Genomic DNA, 24,445 nt, shown 5'->3' on the forward strand with positions numbered 1-24,445 from the left:
GGGGGGGAAATCGGAGGGGGAGACAAACCATGAGAGACTATGGACTCTGAGAAACAAACTGAGGGTTCTAGAGGGGAGGGGGGTGGGGGGATGGGTTAGCCTGGTGATGGGTATTAAAGAGGGCACGTTCTGCATGGAGCACTGGGTGTTATACGCAAACAATGAGTCATGGAACACTACATCAAAAACTAATGATGTAATGTATGGTGATTAACATAACATAATAAAAAAAAAAGTACATTTTTAGGGAAAAAAAAGTGTGTGTGGAGAGAGTGAAGGAGAGAGAGAAAGCAAATGTGGTAGAACATTACAACTGGCAAATTAAGGAATGGGCATGTGGCTACTCCCTCTACCTTTATTTCAAACTTCCTTTAAGTTTGAACATATTCAAAATACAGAATTTACGGGAAAACAAAACAAAATATTCCAAGGATGCAAATATCAATTTTTCCTACATAAACATTAACCAAAAACCTTGCATGAAGAGATGTGTATGACGTGAGGGCTGTCTGCGGAACAGTCCCGTATTTCACATCTTCTCCTCCCATTTTTCACCCTTCCTCGCTCACATGAGCTTTGTGTAACCTCATTGGCGAAGCAAAAGCAATCAGAGGAGAACAGTTATACTGCAGCCCTACTGTACCCAGAGTTGCCTTCCTTCAATCACCATGGAGAAACTATCCAACAACAATTCTTTCACAGAGAGAGTGGACCCCATCCCTCTCACATATGACAGACTTAACTCCAGGAATATCTTCTCTCAAACTCCTCCACCTCATTATTTTCTCCTTCTTAGGGAGGTCCGTCTTTTTGGCATGGAAATATCCTGTAACATCTTTTATTTCTAAAAATTACAAAAACACCTCTTTGGACCCCCAGGTCTCTGCACCCACCCCATTTCTCTGCCCCTTTAAATAGAGAAATTCCTCAAAGTTGGTTATGCTTGTTGTCCCAACTGCTCACTTCCCATTCTCTCCTCAACATTCTCCAACGTGACTCTCTTCCCTGCCATGCCACCAGACCCTTTCCTCAAGGTCATTTAAAGCCTCCATCTTGTCAGATCTAAAGCCTGACTTTCAGTTCTCCTTGGCCTCAGCAATCCTCAGTACGGGGCACCGTGGAAAGCTTTCTCCATCTGGCCCTGGGGCCTCACAGCCTCCTGGCGTGTTACTCCACCAGCTGACCCTAACTTCTCAGCATCTTTGGACTCGCCCTTTCCTCTTTCCAGCAGTAAGTGCTGAAGAGCTCCGTCTGCATGCCTCATAATCTCACACTTAACCCTTCCAGAATGGAAATCATTGTTTCACCTGCTCTCACAAAAGCTTCTCGTTCCTTGAGTCTCCACCATTTCACCAAATAGCACCACAATTCACACAAAGTGGAAACTCTGCCCAAACCCTCAGTTGTCCTTGACCATTCCCTTTTTGAGATCACATGTCCAATCCATTACTAGACTCCTATCTCTATTTTCAAAATATAGTCCAAACCTAACAGTCCTCATGACCTCCACCACTATCTCTCTAGTCTGAAGGGCCAAGACAGCAATAACCTCTTAAATAATCTCTCTGTTTTCATTCTGGCTTTCCCAGAGCAAAGTACCCACATGGTAATGTCACTTCCTTGCTCAAAACCGTCTGCTTTCTGTGTGAAATCATCCTTGAAATAAAATTTTCAAATTTTGTTTCAAAGGCCAATACAATCCACCTCACCTACATTCTGATTTCAGATCTTACCCACCCGCTAACTCCTCTCTTCATTCTATTCCAGCTACACTGCCTTTCTAGTTCTTTGTTGAACACACCAAGCTCATTCCCACCAAGGAGCCAAACTGGACAGTTAGTACCCTCCCTTCATTAAAAGAAAAATCCATTTTTTTGCCCCAACCTACCACCCACGCTATAGGTATTCTAGACCACTGTTTTTCAAACTGGATGGGCTATAAAATCAGTTCAGACACTGAAAAAAAGGAACGGTCTGCCTCTTAAAGGCCACAGACAGCAAAGCTGAAAAACTTACCTCCTTGCTAAGTTTCTCCAATTGGGTTTGGTAGTCCACTAGTTTTGTCTGCATCCAGGTTTTGATTCCAGCAGCTGGACAGCTTCGAAGGTTAGCCTCTATTTCTTCCATGTCTTTCAGAGATGATTCCACTGTTTCTATTTCATTAACAAAGGCCTGAACACAGAACCAAACCCATGTTGAGTTCATTCCTATATAAGTGGGTGCCATAATTATAATTTGTCTCTGCTTGCATCCCTGAAAATATTATAAAAACTGACTGCTTGGGAGTCAGGACTTTTAACTACTTAAGAAATACTGTGCCTTGAGAAATTCATTTCACCTGGGCGCTTCATATAGCCATCTGCCAAATTAGATTGGAAATACTTGACTCTCGGCAGGGAATAGTACTCTCAATTAATTGAGAAAAGCCTAATGATTTCACCAAATATAAATTGCATGCAGTCTTACTGGCAAATTTCACTTGTTAAATATGTTTTTCTTTAAACCTCACCATGTGGCATAATAAAAGCAATATATAATTGGTAATTATGACCCTAAAATTATCAATGGAACATAAAATAGCGAAGCTCCTAATTAATTAAAACTGCTCTTATTCTCTCTATGCAAAATTCTATAACCCTGGCCAAAAATGAAAATATGAATAACCAGTCATTCTTTTAATAACGATAAAGTTAAAAAAAAAAAAAAAAGGTTTATGGTGAAAGATATTTTATCTTGGTTTATTGTCATGTCATATTCGTGCAATTTTAATAACAGCAAATAACAAAGAAGCAGACGGAAATGTTATTTATTACAGCAGAGGCCCTAAGTCAGCAGAACTCACAGAGCACTGGTCCAGCTGACTTTGTAGCCCTTCCGCGTCTCCTTGGACCACCTGCTCTTTCATTAAGAAGTCTTTCACACCATCCATCCACTTCTCAATGACTTTCAAATCCGCCTAAATCGAACACAATAACAAAGGAGGAAATTACTCAGTGACACTCAACCTAGTGCATCTCAAGATCTATCGCTACTGGAAGAAAGGCAACCTTTCACAACTTTGATAGCAGCATTTTCATTTATTCTATTTCTTTTTGTTAAATCTTCCAAATTTGAAAATCATGATTTTCTTGATGATTGACTAAAACCCTCAAGAGATGACAGTTTTGGTGATCATTCTAAAAATTTCAAAACACTCTCCAGTGAACCAAGCTACTTTGCTTAAATGTGAGCAATATCAATGATTAAAAATTCAAATTACAGTAAAAATGCTTTGCTAGATGTAACCCCCTAAAAAAAATCTTTTGTTCTCATGTAATTTAGAACAAATTCTCTCCAAAAGTTAGCTACTCAAAACAGGAATAAATTAATAGCACACGAGAGGGGATACAATAGATCGATTGTTCTTAGTTCCGCTGTCTGACACCTTGTTACCTAAGAACCCAGGATGGTCCGCTGCTCAGCTTCATCCTTTCACCCAATATTTACTAGGCACCCACTGCAATCCTTACTGTGTATGGTGCTGCGGGTCAAAACCAAGTGAGAAAGAAAACATTTTGCAAAGAGAAGGAGAGACAGTAACATTGGAACTGGGCTGTTAATACAATGAGGTAGGTCCAACTTGATCTCCAGTATTAGAGCAAAGTAATGGTCATTTCTTCCCCAGGCCTCCCATTCTAAAGTCACTGGTCAGTTTGACTTGTTAGTTTCCCTGATATGGAGCTAAATTTGTTCCCTTATATCCTGTCGATTCTTTGCTTCTCGTTCAACCCTTAGAATGGAGGTACCTTTACAATCCTGCTCAAGATTTAAAAGCAGCCACTGTGTCCTCCCTTAGTCTCCTAGTGGCTAAGCATTCCAAATTCCTTCTGGGATGTCTCTAGGACATGAGATCCAGGTATGGCACTCACCACACCCATCAACATTCTCAGGAAACTATGCCAATTATTTTTTTTTTGATGTCCTTATAACATGCCACCCAGAACCAACTATTCTTCTCCTTATAATGCTGGAATGAATGGTAACGATAGAACCCACCATTTCACATATGGCTCTTACATTCATAAAATGCCATCTAAAATCATTTAAGTTTTATTCTTATTTTAGGGTTGTTTTTTGTTTCTTTCTTCCATTTGTTTGTTTATAGATATATTAGTCACAATGGTATTTATGGTTAGCCAGAATCCAAAATTCCCACAACTACCTCAAAATTATATTTCCCTTACATCATATTGCTTCAGTGACTTCTGGAATAAATTCAAGACTTGGTATTTATAAATATTAAATCTTCCCTTGTTATGCTAACAATAGTAGTTACCAATGTAATAATGAGAAGCCAACAAAATGATTTGAATTTTTAGTTTCACCACTTTTGTACCAGCTATTTCTCCTGGCTTTCTCTTATCTGCATATCTGACAGTGGGATGTCCTTTTTCTATAGGAATTTTTTTGCTGTTGGGTTTTTAGTTTTTTTTCTGGTGAAAAACAGAACCAATGACAGTGCCTTCCTGAGCATTTCCCCATGAGGACTTATGTCATTCATTAATCAACAAAGTTTTAGCTTAGTTTTCAAAATATGGAAATCTACATAACACTAGCACCTAACCAGCTTACCACCTCCTTCTTATAAGGTTGGAAGAGATTTCTCAAATACTTTACCGATGAAGTCAAGAATTGCCAAAAATGAGTTTGGGAGCCATTATTTGAACCAAATGAGCATACATGAAATGGAAGATTATGAATCTGTATATCTAACAATCTAGTATCCCTCCTCCAAAAAATAAATAAAGGAAAGCAGTAATTAAAGGAAATAAGTCTTGGCAAGGCTTCTTAGTGGTGTCTATGATGATTCCTAGCGACCACCACATTCTTTCCTAAACACATACAAGATCTCTGGTTTGTCATTTATCTATAGCTCTGCCGGGAACATCAAGCTTACTTCAGGTCTTTAACTTCTAGAAAATAATGTTTCCCCCAAATTAGGACATTCACCCAACTCTATTTTTCTGGTAATTTCTCACAAGATGCATAATGTGGTCTTGAGACCAAGAGTAAAATGCCCACATTACTTGGGATGTAGATGTAGGCACTGTAGGATCTGGGGTAGTTTTCCTATCTAACTCCTAATTGAGGCACAAATGCTCCCTCCATAATGACCATCTGACACTTTCCAATTTACAGGGCCCTTGTCTGATGAAAACAGGGAGCAAAAAGCACTTGTTTGGCCTTTCAGCCTCTCTTATTGACCCTGGGCACCCTGCACATGCTTCCAAACACAGCTTCAAAAACCCTTTCAGTCACATTGTGAGCTTCCCTCAAGCGTCCTTTTCCTCTGTTCTTTAGCCTGTCTGTCACTATTCTCACAAGCTCATGCACTCTTCCTCCTATGTATTATTTTAATTGGTGACATATCTCTTCTGTATTTGCTCCGTGTCCTAAGATCTACGCAGTAAGACATGCCCAGGACAGGGGGAGGTGGGATGCAGAAAGATAAAAGTGTAAAAAGAGAGAAAGTACAAATGCATCTATCTCTAGAAATCAGGGGGGACTTTTTTTGACTGCCCATTTGACTTGCCACTTCCTGCACTGTTAATCTCCATTCTAAATTTTTTAAGAACTCAAAACACCATTACGGCTGTATAACTGGGCAATTCATTACCTCCAATTTTTGAATTAAAAGATGGATTTTTTTTTTTAAGATTTTATTTATTTATTTGACAGAGACACAGCGAGAGAGGGAACACAAGCAGGGGGAGTGGGAGAGGGAGAAGCAGGCTTCTGCTGAGCAGGGAGCCCGATGCGGGGCTCGATCCCAGGACCCTGGGATCATGACCTGAGCCTAAGGAAGACGCTTAACGACTGAGCCACCCAGGCGCCCCTAAAAGATGGATTTTAATTGGGCCAAGGATTACTGAAATTTAGAGGGAAGCATTACACTCCATGGAGGTTTTCATCACAACCAGCCTTGACTGAAGCAAGCAGCCTCAGCAATCTGTCATTGGCATGTGAGAAATCAACCGCCTTCCTTCCTCCCTCTCCCAGATACACACAGACCCATGTGAGCACACATGATTCACACACCTGTTCCTTCTCTCTCTTACACTTCAACATGAGAAAGGGAAAAAAAAAAGAAGAAAGCAATAGACACGGACAAGCCATGAAAACTAGCTGATCATCCCAACAGTAACAAAAGGAACAGGTGGGAATCTGACAATTTTCACTACTAAGAATCCTTCACATAATCCTGGCCACACCGAATTCTAAGAGAAGCAGTGTGACCCATGAAAAGAAAGACAAAAAGTGTGAATACCAAGGTCAGCACCTCATCAGCCACAAGGTCCTGAGAAACTAATTTCTTTTCTTTGAGCCTCAGCAGATCATCTATAAAATAGGAATAACAACAACTAGCTCACCTGGTTGTTCTGAAAAACAGAGGTAATGCTTGGACAAGGCCTGGTACAAAGCAGGCATGCAGTATGCTAGCTATTATTACTAAGATCTACAAAACCAAGTGCTTTAGGACCAAGATTAACCCATAAAGAGCTACCATTTCCAAGTTCAGAAATGAGCAGCCAGGGAGGGTACATGCTGTCATGAGTCAGCTTAATGTTTTTAACTGTTGCCAGGATTAATCCTTGTCCTATCCTATTGGTGTTCAAAAGGAACTGAAATAGCTACTATATCTTCTGAAGTCAGCTCAGCAGAAGGAAGCCCAGTAAATGAGGGAAGGCCCAAACTTTAGAAATGCCTGGTGGCAGCAGATTCTCATGGCATTCCCCCCCTCCCCCCGTGGCTACACCATATGGGAAGGGTTAAAACGTTAGTAAGATCAATACTGGCCACCATTTGTGTGCAGGCAAGTGTGGGAGACCGAGAGCTCTGCTCCGCCCTCCAATACCTCCTCTTTCCCCAGAAGGAAAATACTGTCTCAATCCACCTGTGGCAGGTGTTTCCTGTGCCTTAAAAAAAATATATCCAAATTCTGCTCATCATTAAGTCAATCACACAAGAAAGAAATTTCAAAGTACAAGAGCTCACGTGAAAAGTATTTCTCTGCCCATAAAAAAAATCACTCAGCTTATGCACTTATGATTTTCTAATGTACAATGAGTATTTTTTTCTCCACTTCCATCCACTTGCAGAATAAATACACACATGTACGTTACATATATTACTATATATAATATTATATGTTCTGACTATTATATATATATATTAGGATTGGGTAATTTCTAATGTTCTCTCTTCTTTAGGGGACCTCAGCTCTTTTAAAGCAATATAAAACATTTAAAAAGACTTGTAAACTTCTACAATAAATATCTATCATTAATTCACATGCACAAAATAAATTGTAAGTACTAACCTAGGGCAACCATGTCTCATTCTCACTTATACTCACAAATTCTGAAACCAATATAAAGTGACTAATACGGTATTTTGAAAACCAAAGTATCAAATACTCTAGTTTGGAAGAGCCAAAATTCTACATTGACCATCGCTGCTCAAAAGCACTGATTTGGGCAACACCTGCTGCTGGATCATGGAAAAGGAATGCAAGGTCATTGAAACAAGTCCTCTAATCCTAACATGCCCTGTCTCCCAGCCTGGCCCTTGAGCTAGGGGTGGGGGAAATATGAAGCTTGGGAACTCTGGATTTAAGACAGTAAGATTCCAAAGTACACAACTACCTCCCAAGATTTTGTTGACAGCTAAATTCTTGGCATTTTATTTTGTCCCTTCCCCATCTGGTGGAATGTCCACAGCTTTTTAAGCAATTTCTAATCCAAGGCACAGGCAAGAAGAAGGATGAAACCAGAATTAAAACAGTAATTTAAGGCAATGGGGTTTCTATTTTGTATGGTTTTATAATATTTGTGAACCTCAAATGCACTCTTTAAAAAAGTATTCCTTCATTTAATAGGGAAGACCAGCAAGGACATTCCTACAACATTTATTATCTAAAACTAAGAAGACTTCCTAAATCTAAGGTTTAGAATGCACCTTTAGTAAAGTAAAATGCATTCAAAATGAGAAAGGAAAAAAAAACCTTATGAGATCATCAATCATATGTTACCGAGAAAGAGTTAAATCAGCCATGTTGCAGATTACTCTTACTAGGTATTTACCATAGCGTTTTTACTGTGAAATTCTTTCCAGAGTCATTTCAAAGCTCAGTTCTGCATGTCTCAGAGCTCTGGCATATCCCCTTCCAAACTCTGGGTCAGAGCACATCGACTAATCAGCAATTGAAGGAAGGGGTATGACTACACAGAGTCCTTCCATTTATGATGAGCAGGCATTTAGATTGTATAGATCCAACCTCAGTAGAGAAATGTGACTGGGTAAGATGCCTGTAGGCACCTACAAAGCAATGACATTCCCATCCATTTACTTGCTGTTTCCCACACAGGGCTCCTGTCGTCAATGAGCTCAGTCCTTGAGGGAGGAGAGACACACAGGTCTAGCCTTAATAAAAGCTGGCCTGAGATGAGGGTTTGTGAAGGTGTAAACAGTGCGTAGTAGAATCCAGAGGAGGGAATAATTAGCTGTGGACATGGTGGTGAGCAAGACTGAGCACTGCTTGCAGAACAAGCTTCTTCTTAAAGGATGAGCTCAGACGAGGAAGGTGTGAATTCCTAGCAAGTAAGTGGCATTTCCGGAGAAAGGCAATTGTCCAATGTGGTCTTCAGGATCTACTACACTGTTTCCTCACCAGACTCAGTTCACGAAGGAGGGTCTGCTGGGGAGGAAGGGGGCGGTGCAGGAGGGGCTTCGGGGCAAGGAAGGGGCAGAAGCTAGGAGACGATTGTGAGTGCTCTCTATCACCATGGTAAAGACAACCCGATCCTTTCCAGAAGTAGAACTCTGGCACCACTGGGGAAGAGGAATTTGGGAGGGAAGAGATTGGAAGCGGGAGCAGCTTTAAAGGGCAATGGGATTGCCAGGGCAAGGGACTCTCTGGGAGTCTGAACACAGCAGGGGGAGGCTGCAGGAGTGTCTGAAGATGCAGGAGCAGTGATAAACATAAGACAGAGTTTTGTGTGGGCCTCGGGGATGGTTTCACAATTCTGCAGTTATACCACACCGTAAAAGATCTTGAAGAAGGGAAAAGAAACAATAAACAATACAAAATACCTGTAGCCCCTGAATGCAAAGATAACATTACTGGTGATAAGAGATATATAACCAGCCTCCTAGAAGTTTATAATATGTAATCCCCATAATTCATAAGAAAATCAAGTAAAATCAATAATGAAAAAATGAATGTTCATGTATTTGTAAATGTTTTGCTGCCTGGTAGTAAGCACATAGCTATGAAATACTTTTGAAGTTTAAATGTGCTGTACCAATGAAAGGCACCATCATTATTTTTGGTAGTGGGATTCACACTCCAAGCTCATGCATTTGTGTACTATTTAAATGTCCCTCATGGAGGTCCAACATCACTTGTTTCAATTAGGGTGAACAAAAAAATGATTAGAATGAGTAACATTCATGAGCTTTTCTTTTTTACTTGGAATATGTTAACCTCCAGCAAGGACCCTTTTTCTTTCTAGTGATTCAAAATTCTATACATCACCCGATGCTCATCACAAGTGCACTCCTTAATCCCAATCCCCCACCCCCTGCCCCTCTGGTAGCCATTAGTTTGTGCTCTATAATTGGTTTGCCTCTCTTTTTCCCTTTGCCCTTTTTTTTTTTCTTAAATTCCACATGAGTGAAATCATATGGTATTTGTCTTTCTCTGACTTATTTTGCTTAGCATTATACTCCCTAGCTCCATCCATGTCATTGCAAATGGCATATTTCATTCTTTTTATGGCTGTGTGTGTGTGTGTATATCACATCTTTATCCATTTATCAGTCGATGGACACTTGGGCTGCTTCCATATCTTATCTATTATAAATAATGCTGCTATAAACATAAGGGTGCATGTGTCTCTTTGAATTAGTATTTTTGTATTCTTTGGTTAAACACCCAGTAATGCAATTGCTGGATCATGGAGTAGTTCTATTTTTAACTTTTTGAGGAACCTCCATCGTGTATTCCACAGTGGCTGCACCAGTTTGCATTCCCACCAATAGGGCACAGGTGTTCCTTTTTCTCTACATCCTCTCCAATACCTGTTGTTTCCTGTGTCATCGAGTTTAGCCATTCTAACAGGTGTGTGGTGATATCTCATTTTAGTTTTGATTTGCATTTCCCTGATGGTAAGTGATGTTGAGCATCTTTTCACATGTCTTTTGGCCATCTGCATGTCTTCTTTGGAGAAATGTCTGTTCATGTCTTTTGCCCATTTCTAATGGGATTATTCACTTTTTGGGTATTGAGTTTTATAAGTTCTTTATGTATTTTGTATACTAACCCTTCATCAGATGTGTCATTTGCAAATATCTTTTCCCATTCCATGGGTTGCCTTTTAGTTTTGTTGATTGTTTCCTTCACTGTACAGAAGCTTTTTATTTTGATGTAGTCCCAATAGTTTATTGTTGCTTTTGTTTCCCTAGAGACATATCTAGAAAGAAGTTGCTATGGCTGATGGCAAAGAGGTTACTGCCTGTTCTCGTCTGGGATTTTTATGGTTTCAGGCCTCACATTTAGCTCTTTAATCCATTTTGAATTTATTTTTGTGTATGGTGTAAGAAAGTGGTCCAGTTTCTTTCTTTTGCATGTTGCTGTCTAGTTTTCCCAACACTATTTGTTGAAGAGACTGTCTTTTTCCCATTGGATAGTCTTTCCTGCTTTGTCAAAGATTCATCGACCCTACGATTGTGAGCTTATTTCTGTGTTTTCTATTCTCTGCCATTGATCTATGTGTCTGTTTTTGTGCCAGTACAAAAACATTTTGTTTGGAAGGGCCAAAATTCTACACTGACCATCGCTGCTCAAAAGCACTGATTTGTACCTGTCTGAGATGGGCAACACCTGCTGCTGGATCACGGAAAAGGAATGCAAGGTCATTAAAACAAGTTTTGATTACTACAGCTTTGTAATATAATTTGAAGTCCAGAATTCTGAGGCCTCAGCTTTGCTTTTCTTTTTCAAGATTGCTTTGGCTATTCAGGGTCTTTTGTGATTCCATACAAGTGTTAGAATTATTTCTTCTACTTAGGTGAAAACTGCTGTTGGTATTCTGATAGGGACTACATTAAATGTGTAGATTGCTTTGGGCAATATAGACATTTTGACAATGTTTATTCTTCCAATACATGAGCATGGAATGTCTTTCCATTTTTTTGTGTGTCCTCTTGGGATGCATTGTTAATATTAGCTGCCTTCAGGGGCGCCTGGGTGGCTCAGTTGGTTAAGTGTCTGCCTTCAGTTCAGGTCATGATCCCAGCATCCTGGGATAGAGCCCTGCATTGGGCTCCATGCTCAGCAGGAAGCCTGCTTCTCCCTCTCCCTCTGCCTGCCTGTCTGCCTACTTGTGATCTCTCTCTGTCAAATAAATAAAATCTTTAAAAATAAAATATTAGCTGCCTTCAGGAAAGGGATGGTATTGAGGGGGAAAGGGAATTCTAAATGTTCACTCTAATACTTCTCTATTACTCAAGTTTCTTCACAATGAGCACTCTTTATGTATTACTTACATAATTAAAAACGCATTTTAAAAATAAACAAGCCAACCATTTTTTTCCTAAGAAGCATCATCTTAAACCAGCACTGAATCAAAAACCTACTGTGCCTCATGCCTTAAAGACAAATAGAACTTAAATGGCTAAAAAACTGTACATTGGGTCACTGAAAAGAGGGAAGCAATGCTAACCTACAAATGAATATTTATTTGTAATTAGCTTTGGGTTAAAAACTAAGGTTTCCTAAGTGAATTGTAAGTAGTTAAGTAACAAGCAATGCCTTCAAAGCAAAGCAAATAAAGGAGTAAAAGTTTTCTTTAGAATAAAAAAATACATATTTCAGTAAAGAAGTTGCACAGTTATGGGGCGCCTGGGTGGCTCAGTCGTTTAGCGTCTGCCTTCGGCTCAGGTCATGATCCCAGGGTCCTGGGATCGAGCCCCGCATCGGGCTCCCTGCTCTGCGGGAAACCTGCTTCTCCCTCTCCCACTCCCCCTGCTTGTGTTCCCTCTCTCACCGTGTCTCTCTCTGTCAAAAAAAGAAGTTGCACAGTTAGGGAAAACACATACTGTCAACAATCTTGTAGTTAAACACAAAAAATAAAGAATAGCTGGACATTACAAATCTGCTACTGTGATAACAAAAAAATCTAAATATCTGGGATATTTATTATGGAATGAATTTGGCACTCATTCCAACTGGCTCTCTAAGTGCCTAGATTTGCGACATTAGTAACAACAACTCACTAAAGCCTAAAGCTGGATTACTATAACCACAGGACTCTCTTTTGTGTTTTGGAACACTATTTATTTTCTTTAAATTCCATATTAAAATATTGGCACACATTTAGCTAACCCTAAAATACACTTCTGAAAGTCAAAAGAAGATTATTTAAATTTGAAAACAAAGCAATGCTCTTTTGAAAAGATGAGAAATATTTAATCCAGCATTGCTCAACCTTCACACTACTGACATTTAGGGCTAGAAAATTCTTTGGTTGTGGGGGATGTCTTATGCATTAGCTGTAATCTTGGCCTCTACCCACTAGAAACAAATAGCACACCCCCTCCCCCCCCAGTTGTGACAACCAAAAAATGTCTCCAAACACTGACAAATGTTGGGGGGGGGGGGAGCAAAATCACCCCTGGTTGAGAACCACAGATAACACAGTGCTTGGACCATAAGCACAAATTTTACATTCATGAATAAGGGTAATTCTGGTTTTAAAGTTTAAAGAACTACAATGGAAGCCATATAAGGGGAACTGGATCCACTCACAAAGTTCAGTGATTCCAAAATACTAAGCTACACATAACACACCCCTCTTCTAAATTAATGCTTTATTCTAAGAAGATCTCAGTTTTGGTATAGAACTGCAGTTTGCACCTAGGAAAAACAAGTTCCTTCCATTACCACCACACACACACACACACACACACACACACACACGCACTCTCTCTCACTCTCTCTCTCTCTCTCTCTCTCATAGGAACCTCACCATCTTTATTCTCCTGGCCGTTCACTGGAGCTGTCCACTGGGGCAGAGCTTCCCTCCATGGTCAGTGGTCACCACACTCATCTCATCTTTTTGGATATCTTCACACTGATCTGTATCTACCCGCCCCTCTTTTACCTCATGTTCCCTGGTTTTGATTTTTAAAACAGCATTTTTTTTTTTAATTTTGTCTTCATTTTCAATCTTCTCACTTTTTTAACAACATCCTTTACACAAATTCTCACATATGTATGAAAAATATATATATATACACATATATATATATGTGTTTATATATATATATAGTCTCCTATATATATATATAGATTTGGAATCTAAATCCAAATACATATATATATATATTTATATTAAGTAATGTTGGATATATATATATATATATCCAAATTTAAATCTCCTATTACTAATTTCATTTCATTCATTGAAAAATATTCCTTGACTGCCTTCTCTCTGCCAGGCATGATACCAGAAGTCCATCGTGAGATACAACAGTGGGAAAACACAACACAACACAAAAGACCAAAGTAAGGAGACATCAGGAACAAAGGGAGAAGAGTATGACTGATTCATTCTTCACCCAGACCTTCTCTAGTAGAAAACCAGGTGATTTGTTGGAGACCACTTCTCCATCTTCCTCACAGGTAAAATGTTAAAATCCTGTCTTATCTGACATTGACATAAATCACTTTCTCCTCATGTCCTAACATTTGTCCTTTCCTCTGGAACTTTATCACTGCTCCATCTGTGTACATTTTCAGATGTAGCAAAGGATCCTACTTCTGATTTTCATATCCCTCAAATTACCTGCTTTCCCAGTTTGACGCTGTTTATCAATGGTCTGGTTCAGACCATTCTACAAATTCATGTCTGAATTCTACAAAAACCAGCTTCAAGGACTCAGCTGTCTGCCACCACCTGGGCAATTTTACCACTCCAACAAAGTCCCCCTGTAATCTAATCACCGGTCTGAATATCATGCAGGCTCCTCATCCCCGAAACGTTACTTTGACCAATTTTAAGGAATTTTCTCTTATCTTCAAGATCCAGTTCACCTCTTACAAAGAAGCCCTTCTGCAAAGCAAAGCAAATAAATGTGTTCTCCAGCACATCAAAAGCAAGTTGGAAATCCCAACTTACATACATAATAAATATGGGAAATGAAAAAAATGCAAATATCCAAATAATAGATAGTAGAGTCTTACTTGATAAATTACCATTTTGCTCTCTGATAAATTTAAAACGCCATTAGCCTCTGGATTTACCTCAAAAGCTTTGAGTTTGGAGGTAATTTCTTCAAGCAAATGCAGATCTTTGGAAACCTTGACCTTCAGTTTGTTCCACTTGCCCTGAACATCATCAAATTCTTGCTTATACATTTTTTCTACATCTGGAGAAACATTTTTCTCCAAAGCCTTTGTTTCTTCTGCAAGTTTATATAATGTAGGTTTTTGATTCTCAAGAATTTCATCAAGGGCCTGGAAAAAATTTTTAAAGATTAAAAATATGCACAATAATTTGTACAGATGTAATAATATGGGCTATAAACAGCCTAAAGTCACTTTTTAAAAGGTATACAATTAAAAAAGAATTGCACAAAAATCATGAAAAAAAAATAAGCATAACCAAAAAAAGTTAAAGCTTTCCCTTCATGAATTGTGTGTGGGCCAGAAATAATATATTCTCCACACTAAAATCCAGTAAAACAATACACTCAGTGAGGACCAAGTGTGCAGTGTTCAATGGTTGATCTGTTTTATCTGATGAAATAATGCAGAGTCATATACCCTAAATGACCAGAGAAGCATTTTTATTCAACACAGAAAAAAAGAACACATCAATTCCAATGATGTTCTTTTTATTAAAGATATTTTAGCAGATTATGAACAGGCTGAGAATTCTAGACTAATTACAATTGAAGGAGAAAATATGCTTTTATTCTATTAGTAATATTCAATAAGTATCTTTTCTTTTAGCTGAGGTACTACATTATAGTAACTAACCTTCAAATTATAAGGAACTTTTGACCAATTTTGACCCAAAATGACTAATATTTTTTTAAATAGCTGAAAAAATATTTCAAAATAAGTGATAGGGGGTATTCAAAATGACCCTAGACTTCTAAGACCTAAAATATGTATTACCTTTTTTTCCTGCAGGGCCTTCTCCAGCTTTGCAAGATCATTCAAGGCATTCAAAGATGTCTGGGCCTTACTTTCTGAATCATTCAGTGTTTCTTTCAGTGTTTTCAATGTTTCCAAATATGCACGTCCAGGTTGGCTCTTCAGTTCTGTTTATTTAAAAACACTTACTTTTAGAAAATAGTGTTAGGAACCTAATATTATTATATACATACCATTAATCTTCTCTAAATAAGTGAATCCTAATACCTAATAAGTCAGACTCCATAATTAAAATTTAAATGGGTCTCTGTTAAACTACTAAGATAAATCATTCCATTGGCATTTCTGAGAGTCAGTGACTTCATTTGGCGGATGTTGATGTTTGAAATATTAACTAACTATCATTTTTTCTTCATTTCATCATGATGAAATGCCTCTCTAAAGATGGTACTACAATGTTTCTTTTGTCTCATCTAATCTCCTTTTCCCCAGTAGCTACACAAGGAATAATAGAAAACCTGATCCCCTCAACCAGTCTTCCTCTGAGCTCAAGGGGGTAGACAAACAGCCGTCTACAGAGTTCTGGGTGTTACACGGAACACCACAGCCGGGCTACTGCAGGTCCTCTCAGAGGCCCGGACTGCAAAAGGTAGCTGGAATGATGTCTATTTCAGTCACCAAGGTAAAAATCACAGACAAGCAACACTTGAGTGAAAAGGAAGTAAACTCATTTGGAGTACAAAGATGTGAAACCAACTAGAAGCAAAAGTTAAGAAGCTAGCAGTCACAACCGCCCAATGCCCTTTGACAAAGGAATGGAGAAATAAAATGCGGTATAATACGTACAATAGAATGTTATTCAGCCTTAAAAAGGAAGGAAATCCTGGTGTAGGTGCTACCTACACCAATGAACTTCGAGGATGTTACACTAAGTGAAATAAGCCAGTCACAGAAAACAAATGCTTCATGATTGCACTTATATGAGGTATCTGGAATAGTCAAAGGCATGCATACAGAAAGCAGGATGGTGGTTGCCAAGGGCTGGAGGGAGGAGGAAATGAAGAGCTGTTGTTTAATGGCTACAGAGTTTCAGTTTCACAAGATGAAAGAGTTCTGGAGAATGGTTGCCCAACAATGTGAATATATTTAACACTACTGAACTCTACACTTTCAAATGGTTAAAATATGTGGCACCTGGCTGGCTTAGGTGGAGGAGCATGCAACTCCTGATCTCGGGGTCATGAGTTTGAGCCTCACGCTGGGTGTAGAGATTACTTGAATAAATAAAATTTTAAAAAATAAATAAATAAAATGGTTAAAATGTTCAGTTTTATGTTATGTATATTTTACCACAATTAAAAACAAAAAAAAATAGATTTAGAACTTTTTTTTCACTTTCAGGTCAGGAACTGTGTTGTATTATGTAATGTTAAATAGATGTTTCAGTGTACTGCTTTTTCAATTTACTGTTACAAAATACGCTTTTACTTTTGACAAGGATTAATATGAAGGCATGTTTTATAAGAGTAAAAATTTTTTTTTTAAGATTTTATTTATTTATTTGACAGAGAGAGACACAGCGAGAGAGGGAATACAAGCAGGGGGAATGGGAGAGGGAGAAGCAGGCTTCCCGCGGAGCAGGGAGCCCGATGCGGGGCTCGATCCCAGGACCCTGGGATCATGACCTGAGCCGAAGGCAGACGCTTAACGACTGAGCCACCCAGGTGCCCCTATAAGAGTAAATTTAAAAAGCAATACTCTCAAACATTTATTTTACATTCTAGGTTAACTGAACTCAATGAACAAAAAAGCATGGTGTCCAAATGCCTTTCCAGAAGAAAAAGACAACATGACATATTTGCTTGCCATGTACACATACAGATTCCTACAGGTCATTACAAAATCTACATTTGCTACAAGGAAGGATATGGTTCAACATATAGCTTTTTAATGTGCATTACCCATAACATTACATGATATAACACAATTCCTGACTTACACAATAGCTAAGGAGAAAAAACAGATGAGAAATGAGCTCTCAAAACATTTAACAGGTAACTTGCCAAAATTAGATTTATTCCAAAAGTAAAAACTATTTAAATTTTTTTAGACTTTGAGGGTCCTCTGGGTGGCTCAGTCAGTTAGGCATCCGACTCTTGATTTTGGCTCAGGTCATGATCTCAGGGTTGTGAGATCGAGAGCCGCATTGAGCCCAGCATGGAACCTGCCTCTCTCTCAGGGGCACCTGGGTGGCTCAGTCATTAAACGTCTGCCTTTGGCTCAGGTCATGATCCCAGGGTTCTGGGATCGAGCCCCGCATCGGGCTTCCTGCTCGGCAGGAAGCCTGCTTCTCCCTCTCCAACTCCCCCTGCTTCTGTTCCTTCTCTCACTGTCTCTATCTCTGTCAAATAAATAAATAAAATCTTTAAAAAAAAAAAAGATTCTCTCTGTCTCCTTCAGCCCCTCCCCCTCTTATAAACAAATAAACGAACAAATAAATAATTTCAGACTTTGAAAGAGAAACATGATTTCTTTTCAAAGAGGAGATGGTATTGCTAAAACCACTTTGAGCAAACAGAAGTAAGTGATCATTCTTTTTAGCCCTGCTAGTAAGGATATTAGCGGGCCTCCTTCAATAAAAGGTGGGGACAGCACCCTTCCAAAAACTCCTTGAAAGTCACTGTATCCTAGTAACATGGTTTTAGAGCAGGTGAAAGCTGTTTGCACTTTTCCAAACATGTGTGAATCCAGGAAATACTCAAAATATTTTAAGACCCCGAAGAGTAGCAGGGCACAGACGAAAACAGAATGTGCTGGTGCAAAACAAGCCAGTGTGCTCTTTGTCTAAATACTGGGAGTAATTTTTAAATTACAGCAAACTAAGAGAGAAGACAATAGAGTCGCAATGTCCGCAATAGCCAAACTGTGGACAGAGCCAAGATGCCCTTCAACAGATGAATGGTTAAAGAAGATGTGGTCCATATATACAATGGAATATTACTCAGCCATCAGAAAGGATGAATACCCAACTTTTACATCAACATGGATGGGACTGGAGGAGATTATGCTAAGTGAAATAAGTCAAGCAGAGAAAGTCAATTATCATATGGTTTCACTTATTTGTGGAACATAAGGAATAGCATGGAGGACATTAGGAGAAGGAAGGGAAAAATAAAGGTGGGTAAATCGGAGGGAGAGATGAACCATGAGAGACTATGGACTTCGAGAAATAAACTGAGGGTTTTGGAGGGGAGGGGGATGGAGCCCGGTGATGGGTATCAAGGAGGGCATGTACTGCATGGAGCACTGGGGGTTATACAAAAACAATGAATTGTGGGGGCGCCTGGGTGGCTCAGTCGTTAAGCGTCTGCCTTCGGCTCAGGTCATGATCCCAGGGTCCTGGGATCGAGCCCCGCATCGGGCTCCCTGCTCCGTGGGAAGCCTGCTTCTCCCTCTCCCATTCCCCCTGCTTGTGTTCCCTCTCTCGCTGTCTCTCTCTCTGTCAAATAAATAAATAAAATCTTAAAAAAAAAAAAAAAAACAATGAATTGTGGATCACCACATCAAAAACTAATGATGTATTGTATGGTGACTAACATAACATAATAAAATAAAATTTAAAAAAAAAATTGAGTCATCTACCAAGAAAACCAAGAGAATGGGTTTACCGTTCTCCAGCTGTTGCTGATGATGCTCTAAGTCCTGTCGCACAGCTTGGTAGCGGCCCAGAAGGCTCTCGAAGGCCTGCCGGACAAAATCCGGAGCAGAAGGACGAGACCTCAGGGCTGAGCAACCGGCACGCGCCATTTCAATTCTGGGGTGGAGGCTCAGGAGATCTGCCAATTCCCGCTACGGAAGAGAAAATAAGGGTCACAGAACTGACTGAAGTTCATCAGAGCAGCATTAACCTAAAGTTCATGATAGAAGTAGCATCTTCTTTAAATACAGGATGGGGCATAGAATGCTTCCATGCTCTGGATGGTTCTCTCTTTACCTGACAGGAGTCCTTCAAACTCAGCAAGGGCTGCTGGGGAGATTCTGAAAAGGGAGTGTGTTTCAGCCACTCCTCTTTTGCCTTTAAGGTCTTTTCGAGATCATCAAGCTGCTTAAAGTAAGCATTTATATCTTCCTGTAGCTGAATTTTTCTTGCCAGATCTTCCAGACGCTGAGATACATCCTTCCATTCTGAGAACACCTTCTCCAGAACATTTTTTATTTCTTCCGTAGGAATACCCTCTATGCAGACATAAAAAATAAGGAGACGCTTCATATGTTATTATAAAACTTGTTTTGAATTTGTTATAAACATTCTAACCTATTCAAAATAATGAGGCGATGTCACATACAATGATCGCTCCCTTAAGTCCCTTTTAACATAACAAAATTATAATGATGCCCTTAAGAGTAACTATGTTTCACTCCATGACCAAAGTGGGAGAAGGGGAGCTTGAAATGGCAGTTCAGGAGTAGCACTGTTATCCCCAAAGCCAGATCAGTGGCGCTGCAGTCATGGGCTTTTGTAGAGAGTATGTGCATCCACCTCTCCACTGGCTTCTAGACAGAACCAGGGAAATATAGTGAACGATGTGCACCTGTCTGAAGTTCCTACATGAGAAGGTAAACCCTCTGTCATCACAAAAAAGACAGCTGGCTAAACAATGGAGGAGGTAGCTCCAAAGAGTCTTTGGAGCCCCAATCACAGTGTCATAGGAATTGCAGAATGAATGGCAAGAACTAGTGCAGGGGGGCAACCTGGTGAGTGGAGGACCATCAAGCCAGCAGCCAGGCCCAAGAGGCGTCAGCAAGCCTGTGGGGCATGCCACACATGGACGAGCAAATACCAAAGCATCAACTTTAGAAACACATCAGAGAAAATAAATGGCATTATGTTTACTACCGAAATCTTATCAATTTCCCTCATATATTTGAGAGGTAAAGAATGGTCGTAGAAATAATAGTTATAGGTAGTAATAAGTTTTATCACAGTCCTTCCCTTACCATGAAATACATCAAATCATTGAAAATGACTCTGAAAAAGCATGGGAAATCTACAAAAGAATCTTTATCTCCTTAGGAGAGCAGGCATGTTGAAAGAATGGGCTTAACATCTTTATTATTTGAGTAGGAGGGGAAAAAACAATAATGCTTTTTGTAAATATATGCAATCGAAATTCAGGGTAATGAGCGCTCTAAGGAATAAAATGGCATGTAAAACAAAAGGTCACTTAGGATCCACAGACAATGCAATTTTAAAAATACTACAACACACTGTATCCACTGAAAATTAGAAATGCCAACAGGACATGACATAATTTGAATATATCACCCACGTCAGTTGCTGAAGTTAGTTGGCCAGCATTACACAGGTAATAGAATATTAGACCCAGGCAAATCATCCACACCACAGTCCAAGTTCATTTATCTCTATTAACAGGGTCATAAACAAAACAAATCACCATTTTCCCGACAAACCATCTGAGCAATGGTGATCTAGGCTCTGTGTCTGCCAGGTCATTTCTATTCTAAGGGGGCAAAGGAATAACATCAGCCACTTCACTTTCATGTCGGGCAATTTATGCTAAACAAGAAAGATTAAGCTGGTAAAATTTTGAGATGGAAAATTATCACTACTCATCTAGAAAGCAGGTAAGAGGCAGTTATTCACTGACAATATAGTACAATCCATTCGTTTTGCCCCTTCAAACCAATTCTCAAAATTTAAATCTCCCTTCCTCTAAGCTTGAGATATTTTAAGTTAGACAAATATCAAGTAATAATTAAAGCAAAATTTGCATATCAAGCAAGGAAAACTATATATTGTCTTTTAAAGTAATTGTCTTTTTTTTTTTTTAAGATTGTATTTATTTAATTGTCAGAGGGAGAGAGAGAGTGCACAATCAGAAGGAGCGGCAGGCAGAGGGAGAAGCAGGCTTCTCGCTGAGCAAGGAGCCCAACGCGGCACTCCATCCCAAGACCCCACACGACCCAAGCCGAAGGCAGATGCTTAACTGACTGAACCACCCAGGTGTCCCTAAAATAATTGTCTTTTAAAATAATTGTTATGCTCCCGGAGATCCTGAGTAATGAATTTTCTACTTCCATAGAATATCCAACTCTTAAATGACTAATCAAAAGCCCAATCAATAGACCATCATCTTATTGATTATCTGAAAGAAACAAAATATAACATATTCCTGCCACTTACTCTCACTTGACTTTACACTTTTCAGTCTATCACTATTGGAATGAAGGAAAATTTACAAAACATAGGACCACTATCAAATTCCATAGGTTAGTCATAATAAACATCAATTCATAAAGCCATATTATCCAAGTGCCCAACTATTCTTTTTTTTTTTAAGATTTTATTTATTTGACAGAGACACAGGGAGAGAAGGAACACAAGCAGGGGGAGTGGGAGAGGGAGAAGCAGGCTTCCCACCAAGCAGGGAGCCCGATATGGGGCTTGATCCCAGGACCCTGGGATCATGACCTGAGCCGAAGACAGATGCTTAACGACTGAGCCACCTAGGCGCCCCAAGTGCCCAACTACTCTATTTTATTAGTTCACAACCTCTAGGAAAAAGATAGGCTGAACCAAGAAAACCAAATGTAATAGCCATGAAAGTTAAATGAAACAGATAATTTCATTGTTTAAAACCTTTTTATGCTTTACAAGATACCACAAAATATAATTCAAATGCACTAGACAGAAAAGTCCCATCAAACTTCACCTTGGTGGGGCTTTTGATGGAATCAGTTTGAGGAAATCAGTGACATGATTATTGGAACATCTCTTGCCAAATAACACTCTGTAAAAAACTTCCTCTATATTAATTATCTGTGTTCCAGGATTTGTTTCAAATTTCTTAGGGAAAATGGGGGGGGGAGCACAAGAAGCACCCAACTGTGTTTTCATTTCTGTTAAACAACATTTCTAGTTTATAAGAGCAGTATGATTAACAGCACTAAAACCACATGGAGAGAAGTAATATATAATACTATAAAATTAGAATAATGGATGAAATGGGAAGACAGTGGGGAAGATTTTTGAAAATCACTTTTATTCTCTAACATGAAGCAGACACTCCTCAAAAAGCAAGAAATTAAACTCAGAATATAAATATCCTATTCAAATCAATGCCCCATTGCCCAGATTCCCATCCCATCCTAAATATGTCATTTAAAATAAATAAAATTAGGGTATGCCTGGGTGGCTCAGTGGGTTAAGCAGCGAGCTCTTGATTTCGGCTCAGGTCATGGTCTCGGGGTCCTGGGATCAAGTCCCTGTGTCAGGTTGCATGCCCAGCAAGGAGTCTGCTTCAGGATTCTCTCTCCCTCACCTTCTGTTTCTTCCTCCCCCTTCTCTCTCTCTCTAAAATAAATAAGTAAATCTTTAAAAAAAATAGATAAATAAAATTAGGATCCTGTAATGAATGCACTTCCAGTCTACTAATGCTCCAAAAAACATGGTAATGCAAAATATAAAGGGTTTCCCATGAAATTAAACAAGTCTACATTATGTCACAAAATTCATTCCTTTACAAATATATTCCCCAACATTGCACTTGATATTTTACAAGTAGCACTTTCACATGAACTCAGTTTCCAGAGTATATATTTTAGTAGATGCCTATTCACAGTAAGAACTCATGCAACAAAAGCTGTACTCCGCTGGTGAATGCCTCACTTTCTGGGTGAGGAAGCAAAGACACAAATGGGTTACATGACTCGCCCAGGGACACGAAACTAGAAAACGGTAGGAGACCCCAAGGTCTCCTATTTCCCATTTTCCTGCTATTCTCACTGTAACATAGCACCTTTCACCAACTTCTCCCCTAGGTAGTTTTCCCCACTAGGCTTAGCACCTAAATCCTGCCACACTGCCTAAAAGCAGATGCAGAAATGAGGTCAAATTCAGTACCCAGACTCATGAAAGTACCCCACATTCGCACGAGACAAAGCCTGGTACCCAAACTGCAAAACTGATGTGCAAGTTAAGAATCTCTGATTGTAACTGACATAAATTCAACACACAATTTATTGTAATTATTGAAAGAATCAGCATCTCAATGGAAATTACAGTCTCTCTGTTATCTCTAGATCTCTTTAAGTAAATTTTTGAAAGAGTAATTTCCAAGTGGGGTACTCACACCCAGGGTAACTAAGACACTGAGCCAGGAGGATTTTGAATAAAAATACCATTTTTTAATAAATACCCGCTCTATTTATATTTTTTTTAAGAAATTAAGCTGTACTAACATCTATGGATTGACAGTGGTAGATTTGCATAGTTTCCAAATAAATGGACATATATTGGACACACACATATTTTGTGTATAAATGTGTGTGTGTGTGTCCACAGTTTGTGTGTGTGTATAATTAATTTACATATTTTTTTAAATGCAGAGGCAAAAATAATCTATTTTTAAAAACGTGATTTTAGGGGGAGGATGACTGAACCATAAGGGACACCAGGGAACTTTCTGGAGAGATGGAATTTTTCTATATACTGTTATGTGGATATAGGTTTGTCAAAACAGCTCAGTTGAGTTTCATGTATTTCAATGTAAATAAATTTTGCTTTTTATTTTTTTAAAGATTTAATTATTCATTTTAGAGAGAGAGAGAGAGTATGAGTGGCAGGGGCAAGGAGCAGAGGGAGAGTGACAAGCAGACTCCCTGCTGAGCCAGGAGCCCAATGCGGGGCTCAATCCTGAGGTTATGACCTGAGCTGAAATCAAGAGTCGGACATTAACCGACTGAGCCACCCAGGTGCCCTGTAAATTTTACTTTTTAAAAAACTATAAACAACAATAATAATAACAAGGGGGTGAGGAATGAGTAGAGGTATAGATAATTCAAGAATGGCAGAATATCGTTAATTACTGAAGCTGGGTAATTGCTACAAGGAGTTTCATTACACTATTCTGTTTGCATTATATATATTTATATTTTCCAGAATAAAAAGTAAAAAATAAAAAGATTGAAAACAACTACACTGAAGATTGTTGTCAAACTAATATTCCTAATTCTGCCTTGGGCGTGTATGGCTTATGTCAAAGAATATTGCAGCAGACCTCCAAAGCATTGGAATAACGAATAGGACTTACAAGAAAGGCCTTTCAGAGCTAGACCAAAGAAAGTATAATATGCAAAACTGAGAGCAAAAATATTCATCTTTCCACTCCCCTGAATCACTGAGGGCTAATGGCAAAGAAAAAAAGTCCTTAATACAGG

The 24,445-nt window shown here is 39.1% G+C and overlaps 1 protein-coding gene across 7 annotated transcripts in view; it reads right to left on the reverse strand.

Moving 5' to 3' along the window:
* The window catches only part of UTRN (utrophin), a 491,233-nt gene that overhangs the window by 323,138 nt on the left and 143,650 nt on the right, over positions 1–24,445 (reverse strand). For all 7 annotated transcript variants that reach the window (XM_032407730.1, XM_032407732.1, XM_032407729.1 and 4 more), the window contains 6 exons: positions 19,200–19,441; positions 18,874–19,054; positions 15,227–15,372; positions 14,348–14,560; positions 2,843–2,956; positions 2,017–2,172 (listed from right to left, as the gene is read on the reverse strand). In XM_032407730.1, coding sequence (XP_032263621.1) covers positions 2,017–2,172; positions 2,843–2,956; positions 14,348–14,560; positions 15,227–15,372; positions 18,874–19,054; positions 19,200–19,441 — 1,052 coding nt within the window. The remainder of the gene's footprint in view (positions 1–2,016; positions 2,173–2,842; positions 2,957–14,347; positions 14,561–15,226; positions 15,373–18,873; positions 19,055–19,199; positions 19,442–24,445) is intronic.

Source organism: Phoca vitulina, unplaced genomic scaffold (assembly GCF_004348235.1).
Source record: "Phoca vitulina isolate PV1807 unplaced genomic scaffold, GSC_HSeal_1.0 scaffold9, whole genome shotgun sequence".
NCBI lineage: Eukaryota > Metazoa > Chordata > Mammalia > Carnivora > Phocidae > Phoca > Phoca vitulina.